The sequence below is a fragment of the Bos javanicus genome, chromosome 6 (assembly GCF_032452875.1).
Source record: "Bos javanicus breed banteng chromosome 6, ARS-OSU_banteng_1.0, whole genome shotgun sequence".
Classification (NCBI taxonomy): Eukaryota; Metazoa; Chordata; class Mammalia; order Artiodactyla; family Bovidae; genus Bos; species Bos javanicus.
In genome coordinates this window covers 110,979,328-110,998,500 of record NC_083873.1, presented here as the reverse complement: position 1 = coordinate 110,998,500, position 19,173 = coordinate 110,979,328, and the positions used below count along the sequence as shown (strand labels likewise).

At 43.3% G+C, this 19,173-nt stretch overlaps 1 protein-coding gene across 7 annotated transcripts in view; it reads right to left on the bottom strand.

Annotated features, from left to right (window-relative positions):
• The window catches only part of CC2D2A (coiled-coil and C2 domain containing 2A), a 131,504-nt gene that overhangs the window by 84,950 nt on the left and 27,381 nt on the right, over positions 1 to 19,173 (bottom strand). For all 7 annotated transcript variants that reach the window (XM_061420853.1, XM_061420852.1, XM_061420859.1 and 4 more), the window contains 5 exons: positions 13,400 to 13,488; positions 12,991 to 13,092; positions 7,497 to 7,598; positions 6,609 to 6,773; positions 1,635 to 1,797 (listed from right to left, as the gene is read on the bottom strand). In XM_061420853.1, the coding sequence (XP_061276837.1) occupies positions 1,635 to 1,797; positions 6,609 to 6,773; positions 7,497 to 7,598; positions 12,991 to 13,092; positions 13,400 to 13,488 (621 nt within the window). The remainder of the gene's footprint in view (positions 1 to 1,634; positions 1,798 to 6,608; positions 6,774 to 7,496; positions 7,599 to 12,990; positions 13,093 to 13,399; positions 13,489 to 19,173) is intronic.

Sequence of the window (19,173 nt, the reverse complement as noted above, 5' to 3'; positions counted from 1 at the left end):
CCACGTCAGTGCCGACCTGAACATCTCAAACTGCAGTTTGGTGAATACAGTCACCAGCAGAGGTGACTTTTTTTTTACTTTTGTTCTTAGGAAGTGCAAATGCCCCAAACTGATGTCCAGAAGCAGGACCAAGGGGAAGGTGAACGTGTTTTCCTGCAGCACCATGTTGGAGAATCATGAAATAATTCGATACCTAACTGGCCCACGTGGCTTCTCACACTGCGAGGAGTATGGTACCCAGATCAGAGGAAGGCTGCTGGCCTCATCAGTGGCGTGAGCCTGGGCCAGCCTCTTCTCTGAACTCTGTCCTCTCGTACATAAGGGATGAAAATATCTGTCTTTCTGGGCTCCTGGGAGAATTAAATGGGGTGAAGGATGGGGAAGTGCTTTGTAAATTACAAAGTTTGCTGGAGTCCACATGACTTCATTTACTTCCTCACTCTTTGATCTGTTCATAGAACAGATCTTTGTGGATAGTCTGCGGGGTCTGTGGGAGCGACAGGCAGCAACAGCCTGCCAAGGACTGTTGGGGGATAATGGCTTTATAATACTGTGTTGGCTTTTGCCACACATCAACATGAATCAGTTATAGGTATACATATGTCCCCTCTCTCCTGAACCTTCCCCCCACCTCTCACCCTATCTCACTCCTCTAGGTTGTGACAGAGCACCTGATTTGAGCTCCCTGTGTCATACAGCAAATTCCCACTGGCTATCTATTTTACCAACCTAGACAGCATATTAAAAAGCAGAGACATTACTTTGTCAACAAAGGTCCGTCTTAGTCAAAGCTATGTTTTTCCAGTAGTCATGTATGGATGTGAGAGTCAGACTATAAAGAAAGTTGAGAACTGAAGAATTGATGCTTTTGAACTGTGGTGTTGGAGAAGACTCTTGAGAGTCCCTAGTTCTGCAAGGAGATCCAACCAACCCAACCAATTTCCTAAAGGAAATCAGTCCTGAATATTCATTTAAGGAATGATGCTGAAGCTGAAACTCCAATACTTTGGCCACCTGATGTAAAGAACTGACTTGGAAAAGACCCTGATACTGGGAAAGATTGAAGGCAGGAGGAGAAGGGGATGACAGAGGATGAGTTGGTTGGATGGCATCACCGACTTGATGAACATGAGTTTGAGTCAACTCCGGGAGATGGTGATGGACAGGGAGGCCTGGAGTGCTGCAGTCTATGGGGTCACAGAGTCAGACACAACTAAGCGACTGAACTGAACTGAACTGATCTACTTTACACATGGTGATGCGTATGTTTCCACGCTACTCTCTCAAAGTGATGCAGACATAGAGAACAGACTTGCGGACACAGTGGGAGAAGGAATGAGTAGGATGATTTGAACCTGTTTCTTCATTATTAAGTCAGATTAGAAATTGGGTTCAGTTGTGGAAATTGGGCATTTTTATACATCTGGAGAAGGAAATGTCTACCCACTCCAGTATTCTTGCCTAGGAAACCCCATGGACAGAGGAGCCAGGCGAGTTATCGTCCATGGGGTCACAAAGAGTCGGACATGACTGAGCAACTAACACTTTCACTTTAACTTTACACACCATCTCTATTTTGTCTGAAGGAAAACAAGGATGCTGAAACTGGGCAGGAAGATAAAGAGAGAAAGTACCTGTCCGTCTGCTGGGTACAAACAGGAGCTCTTTCTCCTTCGGCAGCCGAACGTGGACACTTTGATAATCAGCAGGTCTGACTGCCACAAAGTCTTCAGCTGTGTGATCTAAGCCCAGGAGAAGATCCTCCGCATCTTTGCCATCCAACCACTCTTCCTCATCCTGCGTCACATTAAAGAACGTCAAGGAACAATCCCGCAAATATAGTTAGTGACGGTGAATGTGTTAGTTGCTGATTGGCTCTGACTTTGTGACCCTGTGGACTGGAGCCTGCCAGGCTCCTCTGTCCATGGGATTCTCCAGGCAAGAATACTGGAGTGGGTTGCCATGCTCTCCTCCAGGGCATCTTCCCAACCCAGGGATCAAACCCAGGTCTCTCACATTGCAGGCAGATTTTTTACCATCTGAGCCACCAGGGAAGCAAGCTCCAGGAGTTGGTGATGGACAGGGAAGCCTGCCATGCTGCAGTCCATGGGGTCGCAAAGAGTCGGACACAACTGAGTGACTGAACTGACTGAGCCACCAGGGAAGTCCCAAAGACAATTAATGTACTTGGAAAAACAATCCATGATATTAAATGCACCAAACAACATATCCTAAGACAAAGTTACCTTTTCCTTTTATCTTTTTCTGAAAGAAAGCATAAAACGATGCTGACTTTCCTATTTAATATGCTTTGTTTTTCCACTATTCCACATACTTGGAAAACGCCAAAATCACAAGGGTCAGAAGAGATGTGCTAAGCAAGGCAAGTGGAACCTCAATGAGTGTGTCCTCCTTTGCGGGTGTCTATTCTCTGACAATGACTTAAAGAACTTGGGTTCATGACTTATGCATAATTTAACCTTCGGCCTTGGCACTAACCCCACGGGAAAGGTACCAAGTGTGGGGTCCACACCCTGTTCAGATTGCCTGGGCTTGACTCCCAGCTTTGCCTTGTACTGCCTGGGTGACTGTGAGGAATTTACCTACCCTTCAGATCCCTGGTTTTCTTATTTTCAAGATTGGGATATTAATAGATCTTATTTCCTTGGGTTTTGTGAGAATAAAAATTAAATGATGCATGTAAAAATTCTAAGCACAGAACCTGTAATCACAAATGCCAGCTGAAGTATTTTAACGTAGTTTGAATATTTTCCAAACTTTTCTGCCTTTTCTTTCTCTTCCTTCTCCTTTTTTCCTTCTTTTCTTTCTCTGTCTTGTTCTTCTTTCTAAAGTTTAAACCTGACATCCATCTAAGAGCAGCACCCTTTAAAATGTTATGGAGACTGCCAGGTAGCTGAAGACAATGGCTGTAGCCTAATTACCTAATATTTCCTTGCTAAATACACAAAATGATACAAAGAGTAAAGTAAATCTGCATAGTAACCAAGCTCTCAGCAAGAGCTGAAGGCAGAGAATGTCAGAAACTTCAAAAGGTGAAAAGAGAAAATATCCCGCAGTATCAGTGTGTGACCCTTTTTGTTCCTGCCCCAGCTCTACTTTGAGCAAGGACAGGCTGAGAAAACTTCAGAGAAGACAGCAGAGCAAAGCCAGCACCTGCAGCTGGTTCACCAGAAAGACTGCATCCACGGTGAGTGTGAAAATAATCGCACAAAGTTTGTCTTATTCATTTCAGATAACTGGCTTATTTCACTTAGCATAATGTCTTTAAGGTTCAGCCATGTTTAGCATTTATTCTAATTTCCTTCCTTCATGCTAAATAATATTCTCTTGTATATACCACCTTTTACTCATCCATTCTTCTCTTGATGGGCAGTTAGATTGCTTTCACTTTTGGCTACTGTAAATAATGCTTCTATTAACTTGAGTATACAGTGATCTGAATGCCTGCTTTTAATTCTTTGGGGTATATACCCAGGATTGGGGTTGCTGGATCGTATGGTCGTTCTATGTTTAAATTTTTGAAGAGCCACTGGGATTTTTCACAGCAGCCACACCACCTTGCAACAGCGTGAGCAATGCACAAGTTTCTCTGCATCCTTGCCAACACTTGTCTGCCCTCCCTTCATTCTTTCCTTCCTATCTATCTCCTATCTATTTTTAATAGTCATTCTAATTTGTGTAAGGTGGTATCTCATGGTGGTTTTGATTTGCATTTCCCTAATGATTAGTGCTAAGCATCTTTTTATGTACTTTTTCGCCATTTGTGTATCTTCCTTGGAGAGATGGCTATTCAAGTCTGCCCATTTTTCATGGTGTGTTTTCTCTGGTCTCACATATCCCACCCACAATTACAGAATCTGAGTTGTAGCTTGGGTGTGGTATGGGGCACAGAAAACTGTTCACCTGTAAGGCTGAGAGGAGAGAGCACTAGGCTGCATTTGCCTTGGAGAGGCAGACATTTTTGTATGTGAAATGAATACTAATCCTTGTGTGGAGTCTAGCAAGAAAAATCTGCAAACTGTATTGCTCCACTTTTTTTCCCCACCAGAGAGAGAAAGCTGAATATACTTAATCAAGGCCCCCACTCCCCAAATTATAGGGTGAAATTGAGGCTACAGAAAGTAATGTGAACCTAGCATTCACAGCACTTTTAGGACCTGCGTTTGATATTGTCCCAGAGGTCTCCGAGACTATCCTCAGTTCTTTTCATTCTTTTTACTTTATTTTGCTCTTCAGAAGTTACTTCCACCATTTTATCTTCCAGCTCATTGATTTGTTCTTCTGCTTCAGATATTCTGCTATTGATTCCTTCTAGAGTAGTTTTAATTTCAGTAATTGTGCTGTTTGTCTCTGAATGTTTATTCTTTAATTCTTCTAGGTCTTGCTTAAGCGATTCATGCATTTTCTCCATTTTGTTTTCAAGGTTTTTGATCATCTTTACTATCATTATTCTGAATTCTTTTCCAGGTAGTTTGCCTATTTCCTCTTCATTTGTTTGGACTTGGGTTTCTAGTTTGTTCCTTCATCTGTGTAGGATTTCTCTGCCTTTTCATTATTATTGTTTTAACTTATTGTGTTTGAGGTCTCCTTTTCCCAGGCTTCAAGGTTGAATTCTTTCTTCCTTTTGGTTTCTGCCCTCCTAAGGTTGGTCCAGTGATTGGTATAAGCTTATAGGGTGAGGTTTGTGCTGAATTTTCATTTGTTTGTGTATTTGTTTGTTTTCCCTCTGATGGGCAAGGCTGAGTGAGGTGGTGATCCTTCTGCTGGTGGCTGGGTTTGTAGTTTTTAGTCTGTTGTTTAGATGAGGTGTCCTGCACAGGGTGCTACTGGTGGTTGGGTGATGCTGGGTCTTGTATTCAGGTGATTTTCTTTGTGTGAGTTCTCACTATTTGATACTCCCTGGGGTTAGTTCTCTGGTAGTCTAGGGTCTTGGAGTCTGTGCTCCCACTCCAGAGGATCAGGGCTTGATCTCTTCTAGCTGTTTGTTTTTAAACCCACTCTCTCTTCTTTTCCAGTTAAGTTCATTCCAGGCTCTTTTAAAGCTATGATCATTCTTCTTTTCTCCATGATCTCCTGTATCTAGTTCTGTTCAGTTCAGTCGCTCAGTCGTGTCTGACTCTTTGCGACCCCATGAATCACAGCACGCCAGGCCTCCCTGTCCATCGCCAACTCCCGGAGTTCACTCAAACTCATGTCCATTGAGTCAGTGATGCCATCCAGCCATCTCATCCTCTGTCGTCCCCTTCTCCTCCTGCCCCCAATCCCTCCCAGCATCAGGCTCTTTTCAAATGAGTCAGTTCTTCGCATGAGGTGGACAAAGTATTGGAATTTCAGCTTCAGCATCAGTCCTTCCAATGAACACCCAGCACTGATCTCCTTTAGGATGGACTGGTTGGATCTCCTTGCAGTCCAAGGGACTCTCAAGAGTCTTCTCCAACACCACAGTTCAAAAGCATCAATTCTTTGGTGCTCAGCTTTCTTCACAGTCCAACTCTTGCATCCATACATGACTACTGGAAAAACCATAGCCTTGAGTAGACGGACCTATGTCGGCAAAGTAATGTCTCTGCTTTTGAATATGCTATCTAGGTTGGTCATAACTTTCCTTCCAAGCAGTAAGTGTCTTTTAATTTCATGGCTGCAATCACCATCTGCCGTGATTTTGGAGCCCAAAAAATAAAGTCTGACACTGTTTCCACTGTTTCCCCATCTATTTCCCATGATGGGACCAGATGCCATGATCTGGACCAGATGCCATGATTCGTTTTCTGAATGTTGGGCTTTAAGCCAACTTTTCACTCTCCTCTTTCACTTTCATCAAGAGGCTCTTTAGTTCTTCTTCACTTTCTGCCATAAGGGCAGTGTCATCTGCATATCTGAGGTATTGATATTTCTCCCGGCAATCTTGATTCCAGCTTGTGCTTCTTCCAGTCCAGCGTTTCTCATGATGTACTCTGCATATGTTAAATAAGCAGGGTGACAATATACAGCCTTGACAGACTCCTTTTCCTATTTGAAACCAGTCTGTTGTTCCATGTCCAGTTCTAACTATTGCTTCCTGACCTGCATATAGGTTTCTCAAGAGGCAAGTCAGCCAGACCACCTGTATCTAGACCTGGTGCCAAAAAGTAAGGTCTCTTGTCCCAGGGAAGACCTACTAGATTGGGAACTTGGAAAAATGGCCAGCCATCTATTTTAACAAACCCTTTAAAAGAGCCCTGTTTATCCTTCTGAATCATCTGAAGAGCTCAGGATGTGGATGAGCTGATCTATATGGTGGTGGTGTGTTTGCTCCTAGCCACTTTCTTCCTAGTTAGGACATCATCATCACCATCACCACCACCATCATCATCTCACCACCACCATCACCACCACCACCACCATCATCACCATCACCACCATCACCACCACCATCACCACCACCACCATCATCATCTCACCACCACCATCACCACTGCCAGCATCACGGCCATCATCACCATCACCACCATCACCACCACCATCACCACCAACGTGATCATCACCATCACCGTTAAGGTCTTCCCTCTCCTCATTACTATTCTTATACTAAATACTGTTTTGCTTACTCCTTCCTGTACAGGTGGCTCTTCTTCCTCTCCTTCCTTTTCCTCTCGGTTAGCTCCATGTCTATTTTTGGCTTTTGGTTTTTCCTCTGATTCCTCTGGTTCGGGATCAAAGTTGAAAGTAAAGAAGTTATACGCTTCCTCAGCAGAAGGGAAGCCAGGTGGAACCTACAGAGAGGAAGCAAGAATAGAATTTCAGATTATCTGTGCTGAGATAAGCTCTGCACAGTTCACTGACAGTGGGCTGGATGCTAAGAGCATTCCAGGCTTCCTAAACACATTACCTGTTGATGGTAATGAACTTTAACAAATACGACAGGCCTCCTTAGTTAAGTAACTTTAATGAGTTACTTTTAAAAAATATATAAATTGGCAATTATTTACCCTTCTACAAACACAAAAACATATTATTCACAGCAGTTAAAAGCTTTAGAAAAGATGATTAAAATGCCAAAAAGTGATTTATAGGCCAGTGCTGAGATACTTTTAATTATGAGCAATACAGGGTTTGTTAAACTTTGAAAAAATACCATTTCTGGTTTGTTTTAATTCTTGCATTAGTATCTCCCTTTTTCCCATAATAAAAGCTGGTAACAACTTCACAGCTGAACAAATCAGCTTATCAAGAACATTTCCTGTCCTTCCAGGCATTTTTCTTTCCCCACAATAGGCAGCTTTCCTTTCTAATTTCTCCATAAGATTCTAGGATTTAAAAGTAGGAATCATTCCTCATATTTTTTTCTTGCATATTTCATGCAGTAGGAGTCAGCTTATGTGTATAGTTGTCTCTCATTGACAATTTTCAAAAAACAGAAACAAATCAATAAGATACATGATTTAAAGCCTACATAATTTAAAGGTAGCATTATTTTAAAAGACAGGATTTCTCACCGGGGGTTTAGACTTGATTTTTCGTACAGAATTGTGGAACTTTACTCTTGAATGGCCTTGGGAGTCATGGTCTTGTTGAGTCCTTTGTACCTCTCTATCCAGCTATACAAATGGAAAAAAATAACAGATACATCATTTAAAGCAAGAAACTGAGGATTTTTAAAAAAACAAGCATTAGCCCTTAAAAGGCTTTATCTTCTGACCATTGATGCATCTCACAATTTCTAGGGAATGAAATGTTTACAAATATATTTGAATGGTAAAGTGGCTGATTGTTCTCTTCCTCAGCTCTGTCTCTCTCATGATTAAATGAATACAAAATTTTACAGTCAATAAACCTCCAAATGGAAATGCTATTTCACCCTAAAGATCAATAGATTATCCAGCTCACAGAGGATCATCTTGAAACAGTATATGATGAAGAGCATCAACCACATCTGATTGTAAATAAGTCCAAGTGAGTAAGGGTTGCCCCAGGCCCTGGCTCTTCCAGTTTTGTGTGAATCTCAGAATGGCTGAGTGGGTCTCCTCAGGCATTTATCCAGAGACATTCTGTGATGAAAGCTAGAAATACTTGGAACAGCAAGCTAAGGTGCTATGAAATTCCATGTAAGTGCAGCTGAATGTCCAGCAATGGGCAGAATAAAAATGAGGGCATCAGTTGGGTGCAATCTATCATTATATTAAGAGAATACATACAATTCCAATTTATGTAAGATTCTGTGCTTTCCCTCCATTTTCTCATTTTGCAGTAGTAGGTTAAATAGATAACTGTGTGTGCGTGTTAAGTTGCTTCAGTTGTGTTTGACTCTTTGCAACTCTACGGACTGAAGCCTGCCAGGCTCTTCTGTCCATGGGGTTCTCCAGGCAAAAATGCCATGCCCTCCTCCAGGGGATCTTCCCAATCCAGAGATAGAACCCAGGTCTCCTGAATTGCAGGTGGATTCTTTACTGTCTGAGCCAACAGGGAAGCCCATGTATCCTGGAGTGGGTAGCCTATTCCTTCTCCAAGGGATTGTCCTGACCCAGGCATCAAAGTGGGGTCTCCTGCATTGCAGGCAGATTCTTTACCAGCTGAACTATCAGGGAAGCCCAGATAGTTAACTAATAGCATTCAATTATACAAAGGTTGAAGCAGTGGTAATGAATAAATTTCACAGTGCAATGCAGAGTTAATATTTGTCTTGGTAAATTCCAGAATTTTAAGTGGCTCTTTTGAAGACAAGGAAAGAAGCAGATGAGTATTATGTAATGTAAGGATAAACACGTTTAAAAATTGGTGGCGGTGGTTTAGTCACTAAGTTGTGTTCAACTCTTTTGTGACTGCATGGACCATAGCCCACCAGACTCCTCTGTCCATGGGATTTCCCAGGCAAGAATACTGGAGTGGGTTGCCATTTCCTTCTCCAGGGGAATCTTCTAGACTCAGGGATCGAACCCATATTTCCTGCTTGGTAGGCAGATTCTTTACCACTGAGCCACCAGGGAAGGGTCAGGAAGGCTTTCTAAGGGTCTGCTAAGTTCAATCTTTCTCATAAAACAAGGCTAAACCTTTCTTGCCCACTGTTGAAGATGCCATTCTGCTCCTGTCTGCCTCAGAATCCCTCACCTTCTAGAGCCCAAGACAGAGACTGATACATTTGAAACACATAAATAAGCCAAGGAGTCAACCGATCAGAGAGATGAGAAGCTTAGCTCTGTATAGGCAAGCCTTAGGTTTTAGAGACATCTAAAGACTGATAATAAAACAGAAGAAGACCAGGCAGAAAGTCTAACGTTAGCAATTTAAAAAATAAAATAAGTAGGTAAAGTTCCATTTGGCAAATATGTATATGTGGAGATCAGTATTTTATTCTTTCTGTTTCTTTCCATTTCTTTCTGTATCAGCTTGACAGAAAGGACAGGAAGTTTGGACAATATAATTTCTTTGGTATATTTTAAAATTATAAGATTGACAGTTTTACTATGATATGTATGGACTTGATCAAAACGGTGGTAATTTAATTTTTATCAAAATCTCAAAGTATTTAAAAGTTTATAAATTATATTAGCATAAGAAAAGCCATTAAATGTATTTAAAATGACTGTGTGCGGAATTAAATTTTAAAGAACTATTATCTATAATATCTTCATAAAAGCTTAAAGTAATAATATTCAATTTCAAGTGAATGCCTATGATGATGTGTGCTGTGTCCAGCTAGGAATTCTTTCTCATCCTTGAATTTGTTGTAACCTCCAAGAAGGCTCTATGACCCTCTTCTAGCTTGAGCTAGACAATCTCAAGTCTCATTATTTTTACCAAAGCATAATTACAAAATATAATAGTTCCTGCCCTGACCTCTCTTCTAACTACTAATCAATATTTTTAATTCCCTAAAGACAGCCTAATCTAGATGGTCTTGCTGATATCTCCGCAGTATATTCGCAGTATCAGGAATGATACTAATCAAGCTAAACGATTTGCAAATAATTTCTCCCATTATGTGTGTTGTCTTTTCACGTTTTTCTTGGTTTCCTTTGAACTGGAAACGTGTTTAATTCTGATGAAGTCCAGTGTGCTGATTTATTCCTTTGCCACTTGTGTTTTTGAATCACAGATAAGAATCCATTACCTAAGGCAAGAAACCATTGCCTAAGGCAAGACACGTCATATTTTACATAACCTGGCTCCCAGGGAAGTGCCCTTTCCAAGGCTTCCTCAAGGCACCCACCATGGCTATTAACCAGCCTGCACTTCCACTGTCTGATCACCTGCCTGTCATCCCCACTGGGCTCCTTGACTGTCACTGCTGTGTGTTCAGAGTCCACTGGACAGCCGGCAGGAAGGAGCCTCTGAGAGATGCTGGCAACAGGTCAAATGTGTCAAGGGATCAGAACCTCGGGCACCTGGGACAATGAGCCAGGCCCACAAAACAGAGACATTTTGGTCATGCCTAGTGGAGACCCAGGAGTCAAATGTTCTGTGTTATTCCCACTTCTTTGTTGACATGTTCTTGGAGATGTGTGTTTGGCTTTGTTCTCTTGTTATAAATCTGCTGAGGATAAAGAGGAATGGAAAGAAGAGTTTAGCATAGGTTTGTGCTGATGGATTTAGATTCCTGACCCAAGTATTCCCAAGGGCTTCTTTTTGCTTTGACCCTACAGCCACTGACACTTGCTACCAACTATGGAGAGAGGGCTTCCCATGAGCCAGGCACTGTGTGAAATCCTGTGACATGTATGCACTCCTTTAATCCTCAGAACAATATCAAGGATCAGGTTCTGGGTAGTGTATCTATTTTAAAGAGGCAAGGGGACTTCCCTGGTGATCCAATGGTTACGAATCTGCTTTGCAACACAGAGGACGCAGGTTCAATCCTGGGTCAGGGAACTAAGATCCCACATGCTGTGGAGCAACTCAGCCTGCATGTCACTACTAGAGAGTCCATGTGCTGCAACAAAAGAACCTCCATGCTTCAAATAAGACCCAATGCAAAAAAAAAAAAAAAAAAGAGGTGGGAAGTGGGGAAGGGGGTTATATTTTATCACTCAGAGAATGAGTAAGTTACACATCCAAGGTCATGCAGCTAGTACGTGAGAGTGCCAGAATTTAGTGCTGGGCAGCTGAGGGCCAGCACCTGGCCTTTTCATGTGCTCTTTGCCCCATAGGACCAAAATCGACTGCTTTTATATTCTTCTTCTGGGCTAAGGTATGTACATGAATAAGTGTGCTTGTGAGTGATATGTTCCATTGGAAACCTGAGATCAGGTCTGCGGACAAGGCATGTGGTGTTTGCCTCACTTTCAGAGAATGGCTCTTAGGGGATATGCACTCTGTTAGACAAAAGGTCAAGTTCCTGCTCACAAAGAGAAATAAACAACTCTGTGAGCCAAAGGAGTATATTTTTACTCCTAAAACTACCAACTTGATTTGGATATCATATTCATGGCCTATTGGACAGGCGAAAACTACCATAATTGTGTGAAAGGATTATCCATCAAGAAGGTGCGGACAACGCCAGACATGGGAGACAACACCCTCCTATTGCTTACTCACACACCTACCAAAACAACCAAAGTATTTGTGTCATAATAATGGGACTTTAGGGACTTTCTCCTTTAAAATAATATTTTTTTTCGATGTGGACTATTTTCGTCTTTATTGAATTTATTAGATTTATTACAATATTGCTTCTGTTCTTATGTTTTGGGTTTTTTGGACCAAGAAGCATGTGGGATATTAGTTCCCTGACCAGGGATCAAACTCTCACTCTCTGCATTGGAAGATGAAGTTTTAACCACTTGCTCACCAGGAAAGTCTTGGTACTTTTTCTTTATTTTCCAATACTTTAGAACTATGGCTCTTACACTTATGGCTCTCATGGAAGAAAATAAATTGGAAATAAAGAAAAAGAAATGTGTCCTCTGTAGAACGGAGTAGCCAGTTGTCATGAAGCCATTTTAGGAGACCGACTGAGTGTTCTGAAAACCCATGAGCACGACTGCAACTTTCCCTGTAATCATGCAATCTCTGGCTTGTTGGGGATGAATCATAGGTCAATGGAAATCTGTAACATCTCATTATACAAAAAGAAAAGGCATCATCTAAGAAATTTGTGACTTTGCTCCAGAAATATCCCTAATGCTTAGACCTTAAAACAACCAAAACCATCATCATCAACACACCACTGGGTTAGACTTGCAAACACTTCACTGAGCCACGTGCCCTGTTTCTGCTCCTTCTTCCACCCTAGATGTGTTGTTCCTTCAGCCACATGGCTGATACATCTTTCTGTCTTTAACAGGCTTCCTCTTTGCCTCGTGGGCCTTTATTGTCAGTTTTTCTCCAAGTGTAGGACCATCGTCATTCACACCCTCAAAACTCACCACAGTTCAAATACTTCCTAAATCTGTGTCTCCAGGCTGGGTCCCTGCCTCTCTGTGCATCTGAGGAGCACACTGAGGTGTCTCACCAGCATCTCAGACTCAAACAAGTCACCCCAGTGCATTCAAATCACCACTCGATCCAATTGTCAATTGCTTTCCGTGGCTTAGAAAAAACCATTGGGGCACCTTAGTGTAACACTCAAAGTCCCCACGATTGGATTCTATTCTTATCTTTCTCTGTTTCCCAGCAAGATCCATGGACCCAGCACCGCTGACCCATGAGACACACCGGGAATGAGACAGAGCTGGGATCCAGTACTGACTTGTCCACATGCGTGCTCTGTGACCTGGGGATGGCTGGGCAGGCCCTCTGAACCTCATATGTCAAATGTGAATGAAAATTATGGCACCCACCTCATAGAGGTGCTGGGATAAGGGCATCTAATAACATGGGGGAAAGACTTGGCAAAATGCCCAGCACCAAGTAACATCTATAAATAGCAGCTATTATTATTAATGAATGTTTAACAGCCCCTCCATGCATAGCTCTGTTCTGGGACTTTTGCTGGAACGTTTTTATTTGGCATCACTGTCTTTGGTCACAAAGTAGGGGTGGCCTATTTCTCACCTCCGTGCCAAATTCAGTCTCAGATTCTTTCTCGGTGGGACTTCGTAAGCGCCTGGGCCGAGGGGTGGGAATTTCCTGCAGCAGCGCACTTTCTGCTTTGGACTAAAAAGTCGAAGAGAAAATTACTGCTACATAATGTCAGTGATGCTATGAAAACCTCAGTCAGTAAAATACGCATGTTATGCTTCTTTAAGAGGTAAAAACAATGGTTTAGAAAAAGGACATTACATTCTTCTTAAGTGTAACTTTCATCTGTGCTCATAGTTAAATGCTGCATTAACCTTTAGAGCATGAAAAACAGATTTAACAGTATTCAAATTCACGCAGTTTTGAGCAAATGAATCAAGCTAGACAAGACTGGAAGCAAGGTAATCGGCGCTGAGCAAAATATCCCTGCGGTTTCTCTCACCCTTGCAGCCTGTAATTTCTCCCTCATGCGTTCTCTCATGGAAAATTCTGCAAAGCCTGTTCTGGAAGCTGAGGGGATTGGAGGCAAGCCTAAAACAATACAAGAAAATTACTTTAAAACAACATCTTTTTCTTCCAAAGGGAAGATTAGATTAAAAATAACAAGAGAATATCATTTTATTTTGCAAATTTAGAATTTCACATAAGCCATCATGAGATAAAGCTGAACAACCCCTGCCCCACCCCCCCACCCCCCGCATCTGACGTAATAAGGACATGTCTTGGCTTCTTTAAGACGGACAGTGACAACCTTGGTCCTACCAGGGCTGACACGTGGACTTAACTAAGAATCGAACGAATGACACTTGATTTTTCAAAGCGCAAGCACACCGGTTCAATTACCATTGCGAAGAAGCTCTCAAATTTATTGATTTGACAATAGGCTCCTTGGATGAATGAATGACTATTGATTGATTATGGGGTTCGACTTTCAACAACGCTGATAGCTTTGATCAGAGAAAGTTTTTCTACAGGCTCAAGCCATAGCCTTGGGCTATATTGAACAGACAACATTTATTTTGTACATAGTATTAAACCTGTACATAAACTCTTCGTGGCTCAGCGGTAAAGAATCCGCCTGCAATGCAGGAGCCACAGGAGACCTAGGTTCGATCCCTGGGTTGGGAAGATCCCCTGGAGCAGGGCATGGCAACCCACTCAAGTATTCTTGCCTGCAGAATCTCCATAGACAGAGGAGCCTGGCAGGCTACAGACCATGGGGTTGCCAAGAGTTGGACACGACTGACGCGACTTAGCACAAACCTATACATAAATATCATGAAATGTCGCTTAGCTATTATGTCCCAGGCTCTGTGATAATGTGTTGACTGACTGCATCTTCTCATCAACTTTATGCCATTCCTGCTAGGAGGGATCACTCACTAGGCATCTTGAAGATGAAGACCCTGGAGTAACTGGTATTGTGGGACTTCCCTGGTGGTTCAGTGGCTAAGACTCCTTGCTCTCAGTGCAGGGGACCTGGGTTTGATCCCTTTTCAGGGAAATGGATCCCACATGCTACAACGGAAAGGTCTCGTGTATTGCAACTAAGAGCCAACACAGCCAAATGAATTAATAAAAGTAAATATTAAAAAAAAGTCTTCAAAAAAGTGACTGGAGTGATGATTGCATACTCAGGAGGTACAGTGCTTAGGATTTGATCCTAAATGCTTTACACCATTATGAAAGGGGTAGGAATACAACAACAGGCTTGGGGAACAGCATGTTATGATACTTAAAGGAGAGGGGGCTCTACTGGGAGGAAGTAGAAGAAAAGATTGCAGAAGGAGTTTGGGGTCAAGTCACGGGGAGACTCTGATGTTACGTGAAAGAAACTGGAATATATTTTCTATGTGGTGGGGATGCCTTGAAGGACATGGAGAGCAGAGGAGGAGAAGCAGCATTTTCTGGAGCTGCTCCTAGGGCTGCAGGCACAGGATGGTTGGGGTGGAGACGGAGAGACCCCAGCTGGGATAATAAAGAGGGAGCCAGTGGGCATGGTTGCAAAGAGGCCACAAAAAGATGACACGGTGGTTCCTAGTGACGACGGGGAGTGAAAGTTGCTCAGTCGTGTCTGACGCTTTGCGACCCCATGAACTATACAGTCCATGGAATTCTCCAGGCCAGAATACTGGAGTGGGTAGCCTTTCCCTTCTCCAGGAGATCTTCCCAACCCAGGGATCGAACCCAGGTCTCCCACATTGCCAGCAGATTCTTTACCAGCTGAGCCACGAGGGAGGCCCGAGGCGAGCACTAATTCCCCCAGCGGCAGCACCTTCTGGGCACTTGGTGGACCGGCAAACGCTCAGGCCTGACCCCAGACAGATCCACTGAATCAGAACCTGGAGGTGGAGCCACCATCTGGGTAATTTTTAAGACATACTCAAGTCGGAGGACCCCCAGTTTAGAGAAGGCGAACGTGTCTGAGGTTTCGGCTGAGGTAAGTATGGATTTGGGGCTCCTGAGAGAGAAAAAGTGGAGGCATGCCAGCCTGGGGGCTACTGGTGAAGAGGGGGATTGGTTTACTCCTGTAAATCGGAGCTGGGACGAGTCTGAGATGCCGGCAGGATACGGGAACGTGTACTGGTCCTGCGTGCTGAGCTACAGGAAGGGGCCCAGTGCCTGAGATGGAGACCGAGGAAGAGTTTCTACCCTGGTGATGCTGACGTTTGAGAAAAAGAGTATGGAGAGAGGAGTTTTCTGGCCCTGTAGCCATCTGCCCTGTTAAAGGAAGAAGGCTCACAAGTGAAAGAAAAAGAGAGAAGGCAAGATGCTTTATCAGCAGGTGGAAGGAACAGTGGGGAGAGAGGAAGCTGCGCTGGGCAGAGCCCGCCGTGCTGACCCCTCGTCTCTGCTTGTGCAGAAGAGGGAGCTTTCTGCAGCCTGGTCACTCAGTGCCGAGGCCAAGTGTCCTTCCTTTTGTGTGACAGAAGGATGTAAAATCCTACTTTATCAGGCGCCAACCACCTGCCCGAGGCTTCCTCTGTGCCTGGTGGAAGGCCTGAAATAATCATCTTAAGGATCACAGCCTTACATGTGCAGGCTGAGGTTCAAGTTCTTTACAAGAATCTCCTTCAGTAGCCTGAACAGGCCTTTGGCGTTTTTTTTTTTTTTTAAGCCAACTTTAAAAATCAAGTCATTGTTTCCCATTTTAAAGACCATCTACCATCATATCCCCATGTCAGAGTCCTGTGACTTTTCCTGTTTCACATTTGTCACATTTTGAATTTATGTATTTGTGTGGTTATTGCATTAATACCTTCTTCCTCCCCCAGGTTCTGTGGTCTCCAGCCACAGAGGGTGAGCACAGGTTAAATGTCATTAAGTGTGTGTGGACCACCTAGGTGGATAAAGAAGGATTTCTAGACTGGACCCCTGCCCTCTGGCTGATCACCCCCCTCCTTCTGCCCCCAGAAAGAAGCAATGTCTTTGAACATGAAAAAAAAAAACAAAAACTCTTGTGTATTTACTATTCCTCCTTTTTTATTTTTAAAAGAGATCTAGTTTTTCAAGTTGACTTAAAATAGTTGCTGCCTACATAGCATTCATTAGAATAGTTTTATGAATTATTCTTTAAAAGAGGCAAGATATAATTCATAAAATTGATCTAATGAACTCCGTGGGGCTTCCCTGATGGCTCAGTGGTAAAGAATCCACCTGCCAATGCAGGAGATGCAGGTTCGATCCTTGGATCAGAAAGATCCTCTGGAGGAGGAAATGGCAACCCACTCTAGTATTCTTGCCTGGAAAATCCCATGGACAGAGGAGCCTGGTGGGCTACAATCCATGGGGGTCGAAAAAAGAGTTGGCCGTGACTTAGCACTAAGCAGCAACCAAACAACAAACATGGAGTTCATTAGAATAATTTTATATTGTTTAAAAGAGACAAGATATTTTATTTAAAAACCATCTGCTCTGAATAAAACGGAAGGGGCTTCTTTAGCAAGTATTACTTTAAAAAGTCTTGAAAAATGTTGAGGGGGTAAAAACTAGCTCTTTCTCGATTTTTAAAAATACACTCGGTGTTAGTGAAAGACATTTGGAGGGTATAAAGATTTCTAAATCTGATCTGGACAACTAGGTGGTGAGGTGTTATTTTCCCAGCTAGAATGTGACCTGCTTGACGGCACGGACTCTGTCGGTGACTTTTGTACCTGGCACCTTGTAGCACTAAATCAATGAAAAGGAAAACATGGAGGACTATGAAGGTGTGAGAGATATTAGACTGAAAGAGTGCAATGCAAACAATTCTTTGAATTTTGAAAGATTTGATTTGAGGGTGTGCAAGAGCTTATGGACAATGAGAGAATTTTAAGACATTCTGTTAAAAATATATGCATAATGTCCATTGGTATGAAATATGGATTCTCTGGCCAAGGGATGCTTTTCATCGGGGCAGCAGGGGTTATATCAATGGATTTGACAACACTTCCCCAGCTGTCCGGCAGACCTGTGAGCCTGAGAGCCTCATCAGCCCCATGTTTGCAAGCGGCTCCCAGATCTTCTCTGTGCTGACACCTTCTCCTGTCACCCACACTCACTGCACCCCACGTCTCTCTCTTTACAGACTTCGTCAAACGATGAACACCGTCCATTTTTCTCTAAAACACTTCTGTGATACTTGACTCCTCGGAAAACACACACCACCTTCTAATAAGAAAGGCGTTGCCCTTTGAAATAATTTTCCAATCTTCTCACCTACTGTCCCTGAGTCGATGTGACCTTGTTTCTATGGACAGGAGGGCAGGCTTCTAAGGTCTTCCCTCCACAATCTTGGAAGTGCTCTGAGCACCCTGATTTGGACTCCCAGCCTCTAGAACAGTGAGAACTCAGTGTCTGCGGTGCAAGCCACCATCTATGATATTTTGTTACAGCAGCGTCAGCCAGCAGGTACAGGCACTGTCTGTCTGGGCGAGACCAGCCCCGCCAGCTTTGCCGTTTGTCCCTGCACTCTGGCACCATCGTGGTGATTTCACAGGGCAATGGGGCTTCCAGCGGGCCTGACACTCTGAAGAGTGGTAAAGAACATCATAGATACGCTTTGACCTGACCGTTTTGCCTCGGGTTGAGCCTTCCACATTGCCTTGAGCGGAGTGGAAAAGACAACAGAAGCATCAGGAGGGCCAAGCACTGTGTGGGAGACACCAGGGTGACCGTCTCAAACACGCTTCTCAAATTTCTAAGAAGGGAAATAGTAGGTAAAGCTTCTGCGCTTGAAATATTTTTGTGGCAGTTAATCTCTGATAGAGTTTGAGTACACATTCTACCCAACCCACTCTTGGGACCGATGGCTTAGAGAATTCAGTTCAAGCATCAACTACAAAATCTTTCTCCCAGGGGTCTGGGAGAAATCTCTCACCTGGGGCCTCCCAGGTGGCATGAGTGGTAAAGAACCTGCCTGCCAATGCAGGAGACATGAGGGACATGGGTTCGATCCCTGGGTTGGGAAGATCCCCTGGAGGCGGGCATGGCAATCCACATCTGTCCACTCCAAGCTTGTCCTGGTGGCTCAGATGGTAAAGAATCTGCCTGCAGTGCAGGAGATACAGGTTTGATCCCTGGGTAGGGAAGATCCCCTGGAGGCAGGCATGGCAACCACTCCCGTATTCTTGCCTGGAGAATCCCATGGACAGAAGAGCCTGGAGGGTTACAGTCCATAGGGCTGCCCAGAGTTGGACACACAACTGAGAGACTAGCAACAATAGCAGAAAAGATGAAGTGTCTTCTCGAGTGAGATGGAGATAACCAGGGTTTTCCCACCCTCATAACCAGCTTTAACAAGCTTCAGAGACTTCCAAGAGGAGAAATGGTAGGTAAACCTTCTGAAACTGGAAGAGTTTTGTAGGAGAAACAGGTCAGGGTTGGAAGAAGGATATCAGAAGCTCAGTTTCAGTCAAGTAACATTTGGGTTGTCTCAAAATAGTTCATGGACCTAACTAAATGTAAGAGCTAAAAACAGGAAACTTCCAAAAGAAAATATGCAAGAAAATGTCCATGACCTTAGGTTTGACAAAGAATTTTTAGATACAATCCATATTAGAAAAGAAGTGATAATTTGACTTCACCATGATTAAAAATTGTTTTGGAAAAGGGGGCTTCCTTGGTGGCTCAGTGGTAAAGAATCTGCCTACTAACGCAGAAGACATGGGTTTGATCCCTGGTCCAGGAAGATCCCACATACCTGCGCTCCAGAGCCTCAGTTCAGTTCAGTTCAGT